The sequence below is a fragment of the Pinus tabuliformis genome, chromosome Q, assembly GCF_031772625.1.
Source record: "Pinus tabuliformis cultivar Carrire ecotype Pingquan chromosome Q, CPIR1, whole genome shotgun sequence".
NCBI classification, from domain to species: Eukaryota; Viridiplantae; Streptophyta; class Pinopsida; order Pinales; family Pinaceae; genus Pinus; species Pinus tabuliformis.
In genome coordinates, this window is record NC_142296.1 from 620,611,108 (window position 1) to 620,616,015 (window position 4,908).

Genomic DNA, 4,908 nt, shown 5'->3' on the forward strand with positions numbered 1-4,908 from the left:
AACGGAAAAATAGCTATCCAATCATCTACAGTGCTTCCAATGGTCACTTTCTGGCCAGACTGCGCTGGACCCACCTTGCTAGCACAGCTCCTTCATCGCAGCCCGCACCTACGCCTTTCTCCTAACCATCGTGCAACCCATTCTCTTCGCCAAACTTTTCTCCTAGCAACGTAGTTTATAGTTCTGCACTTCGTTGGAGCTTCCTAAAGTACTAAGAATGTCCTGCATCCATGTAGTCATCGCGCAGGGGTAGGATCACCCCTTTACAACTTCAACTGGATCCAATTGACTCTTCTTGGAAATATCTCCCCATTCAGCTTCAAGATCTAAACTGTACCTCCATCCGTAATCTCCTTGATGATGTATAGTCCCAACCAATGCATCTAAAACTTTCCTAGAAACTTAGTAAACTTTATATCATACATCAACACTAAATTTTCATTTTTAAAGGTGTGCTACTTAATGTGGCGGTCATGTTGTGCCTTTTCTCTAGCCTTCTGCACCTGTTGATAAAAACCTAACAAGAACCAATCTTCTTCTAACTCAAGTATTTGCACGAGGCGTCCTTCCATTATATCTCGATGTTCCATCTCCATGTCTACAACAATCCTCAAATTGGGCACTATGTACTCCATTGGCATCACCGCTTCTTGTCCATAAACTAGTAGAAATGGTGTATGTCCAATCAACTTCTTACATGTAGTTTTATATGCCCAAATAATAGCTGGTATGCGCACGTCCCAATCATTCCTATTTGCATTACAGATCTTTGTCAAAGCATTCTCTAGGATCTTACTGAAAGCTTGAACTATTCCATTTGCTTGAGGATGGTATGGCATGCTTTTCTGATGATACATCTGGAATTCTTCGAGCAAAGAAGCAATCGTTTCATTCAAGAAATGTGAACGAGTGTCGCTCATCAAAATCTTAGGATAGCCAAACTTAGATAGAATGTACTCAAATATAAACTTTTCAGTTGTAGTTGTGCTACAATCCTTCACGGACTATGTCTCAGCCCACCTGGTCAAGTATTTTGTCGTTGTGGTGACGTAGCGTGCTCTTGTCTTCCTTCTTGGTGGCTGAATAGGTCCCACAAAATCTATTGCCCATTTTTCGAATGCCTGTAACGAGACTCGCGAGTTCAGAGGAAGTTCATCCCTTCAAGATGGCTTCCTAGTCCTTTGACAGACATCACATGCCCTACAATACTCCTTTAAATCTTTGTGTACGGTTGACCACCACAACCCAGCTCGTAGGATATTCTACGAAATCGTTCTTCCAGCATAATTTCCTCCAACAACTCCTCCATGTGCTTCGACGAGGATAGTTTGTCTTTTGTAATCCGGTACATACCTGCACAGAACTTCATCCGACCCCATTTTATACAAGTTCGCTGCAATTATGGAGAAATTTGCAGCCCTGACCACCAGTTCCTTCTTCTGCCGCATTGTATATCCTTTCAGGAGCTACACTTGTAGACAAGAATTGGATTATATCCCCAAAATGTTCATTTGCAATGTGCACAGCAAAGAGTTGTGTGTCAGGAAATCCTTCATCAAGACTTGTAGGTTCTTCACCATTCTCAATCTGCGAAAGATGATTGGGTCCAACATTTAATCTTCCTGGCTTCACAATTACTTCGAAGTCATACTCATGAAATAGCAATAACCACCTACATATTTCTACCCCCCAACACAGACTTGTTGACCAGGTACTTCAAAGTTGAATGGTCTGTATACATTTTGTAGTGAACAGCCAACAGATAATGCTTGAACTTCTGGAGCGCATATACCATCTCCAACCCTTCGCGCTATGTGGTTGAATAATTCTTCTCTTCCTTAGACAGTTTTCTGCTCGCAATGAAATCGGATGGTCGATATCTCCTGTGCCTGGTTGGGTTAAAACTGCTCCTAATGTTATGCAGGACACATCCACATGTACATGGAATTATTTCTTCCAATCTAGAAACACTATAATAGGTGTTGTAACCATATTTTCCTTTAAAACATCTAAGCTTTTCTGGTAATTGTCATCCTAGCAAAATGTCACATCTTTCTTCAACAATTTCTCCATGGGCGCAGTGATCTACGCGTATGCCTTAATAAACTTTCTATAGTACCCTATATGGCCCAATGTTGCGTGCAGCTGCTTTACATTCCTCGGGGGATCCAAATTGATCATCACTGCAATTTTAGCAGGGTCCACCATCAACCCTTGCTTACAAACAACATGGCCCAAAAGTATTTCATGGTATGCAAAATATACATTTCTTTAGATTTAGGGAGATTTGATACTTTCTACAAGTATCTAACATTAGGCAAAGACTTGAAACATGCTTTTTAACTAACCCGAACACCATCCAATCATCAAAGTAGACCTCCAAAAACTTATGAATAAATTCCTTAAAGGTTGTGACTACCACCCTAGAAAAGATTGTAGGGGCATTATTAAGTCCAAAGGGCATAATTGTATACTGAAAAGAGTCTCATTCTGTGGTGAAGATAGTCTTACTTCGATCTTCTGGTGTGATCTTGATCTAGTGATATCCTGAGAATCCATCTGTAAAAGAGTATGCTTCTTGACCACTAACGTTTTCCAAGACTTCATTTGTGGATGATCAACTTCCTTAGATCTACGTAGATCTTGATTTCCCCTTTTGTCTTCTTCTCCTAAACCACCATAGGACTAACCCAGCCCGATTCTTCTACAAGCTCAATAATTCCTGCTGCAAGCATTTTATCTAGTTCTTCGCGCACCTTTTCTTTGTATTTAGGATTCAATCAATAGGGGCACTGCTTCACTGGCTTCACATCTGGCTTCAAATTAATCTTCATAACACTCAGATCACCTACTATCCCCTTTAGATCATAGAACATTCTGGGAAATAAGTCCTAATATTCATGTAACAACTCCATGACTTTGTCAACTGTGTCCTCATCCTAGTAATTGCCTATATTTGCGAACTTTGGTTGCGCTTCCGACCTAATGTTCACTTGCTTGGTCTTTAATGGTTTTGAAATTTCAAGAACCTCTACCTCAGGTCTAGTGACTTCACATTGTCCCTCTGACTCAGGAATACTGATATTCCTGGGATCTTCCTCACCTTCTTCTATGGTAACATTGTAACAGTCCAGAGCATGGCGCAGTTGTGTACTCCAATCAGGTTGTACCCACGTGATAGGCTCTACAAGTGTTATGAATATCGCAACCTTGATTTCCTGTAATGCTTCATCAATACATTCAAATCGATCCACAAAACTGAATGTTAGCAAAATACTCTCCTTCATAAAGTCCGACTCTATGGTTCCATGTCGCAGCTCTGTTTTTAAGTACCAATTCATCATAATAGTATCCAAGGTGTGGCAGAATATATGTACCCATTCAAGCTATGGTTCCTCTCCCCACGCTTTCGTCCAACGAGCCAAATGTTCACATGGATCATCCTTCCCTGTATATTTTTCAGTAATGCGGGTATTTGCATAGCCAAATCGAAACTTCATCATCCTTTGGTACTCCTTCCATTCGAAAAAATTGTTCTTATGTGTACCCCACCATCTGGCAGGTGTAGCTCTCAACGCAATGTCCAATGCCTGGAACTGATGCTCCTCCGGTACATCCCTTTCAAATTTATCAAGAAACAAATTTACATCTTCTAAACCATCATAATATGGTGTGTGTGCCTCAGTAGATATACATCAGAGTGATTTAGTAAGTCTGTGGCATCGCAGTGTTGATACTTCATGCAATATATTCTGCCAATGCTTGAGCTCCTCATCTAAATCCAAGTTGCAGGAGTTGTCCTTGTCCCAATTAATTCTTTCATCCACCATAGGATTTATCCAATCCTCGTTCCACATAGTAAGCTTATAGATTTATTCAATATCATCCTCCTCATAGTAATCTCGGATTGGTTCAGTATACCGCGCACCCTTGGCTGGATCCAATGGAACAATGACTCTCAATTCCTTCTTCTCAAATGTCATGTTGCAATTCTTTAGGTTGATGACCGCATTCATATCAAATGCCCAATCGATTCCAAGCAGCGCTAGGTAGGGATTACTATCATCCACTATTTCGATTACCTCAAAATCAGCTATAGTGTGCGCCCCTTCAATGTCTACAGTTACTCCATGTAGGTGTCCCATAGGAATAATCTTCTGTTGGTTTTCCATTCACAGCTGAATTGGGGACCACTGTAGCGTAGTCTTTCCCATTATTTACCAGGTTTATTTAGGAAAAACATTCACGTCAGATCCCAAATCTAAGATTACTTGGTCCATTTCAAACTCTCCAATTTGTGCAGTCAATCTCATCTCCCGACCAGTCCTTTTCTTACTTTTGTCTACTTTATGCACTGCGCGTTGTTCAAGTAGCAGCTTACCCTTTCTAGCGTAGTTTTCTATTAACTCTTGCAGTCCCTCTACTACTTTCTGGTCCCTTAAGAGCTTCATGCAGGTTTGCAAGAAGGATTTCAATACTGAGGGATTTGTTTCCTGTGCAGCAATGACCTCTTCAAGCTTCTTTGTTCATGCATTCTGATTCTTTGATGTGGAAGCCCCTGAATCCACAAAGCTCTTCTTCGCCTCCATAAATGTTTCTTTTTCCTTATGCAAATCAAATTCAGTATCCTTGTCAACATCCCTACGCACCCATGTATTCTCTTCTGGTTGTTTCCCTGCGGCTTTATCTTCCCCAGTAGTTATACCACTTCGCGTAACTATATTAACGCTTGGGCCATCCTCACGTGGTTCTAACCTCATCATCTGGATGTTCTGAGTGGGTTGTTGGTTCTTCTTCTCTTGCATCTTTGCGATGAGTATAGGACAATCTTCTATTACGTGGTCAAACTGTCGGCAATACTAACAAGAGGGGTGTGTCGAGTTCTGACAATCTCGTGCATAGTGGCCT

General features: G+C 41.1%; 1 protein-coding gene across 1 annotated transcript; it reads right to left on the reverse strand.

Annotated features, from left to right (window-relative positions):
• Positions 1-455: 455 nt before the first annotated feature.
• Positions 456-1,448, reverse strand: LOC149220975 (uncharacterized). Its single transcript, XM_089387274.1, has 2 exons — positions 1,354-1,448; positions 456-750 (listed from the first exon to the last, which is right to left on the reverse strand). The coding sequence occupies exons 1-2, from the start codon at positions 1,446-1,448 to the stop codon at positions 456-458; spliced, it is 390 nt and encodes a 129-aa protein (XP_089243400.1).
• Positions 1,449-4,908: the final 3,460 nt, after the last annotated feature.

What these genes read in the sequence shown, in the direction of transcription:
- LOC149220975 (XM_089387274.1), bottom strand. Translation starts at nt 1,448, where the DNA reads ATGCGGCAGAAGAAGGAACTGGTGGTCAGGGCTGCAAATTTCTCCATA. An exon ending in TCGGATGAAGTTCTGTGCAG is followed by an intron (nt 751 to 1,353) that starts GTATGTACCGGA and finishes TAATGCAAATAG; the next exon opens with GAATGATTGGGACGTGCGCA.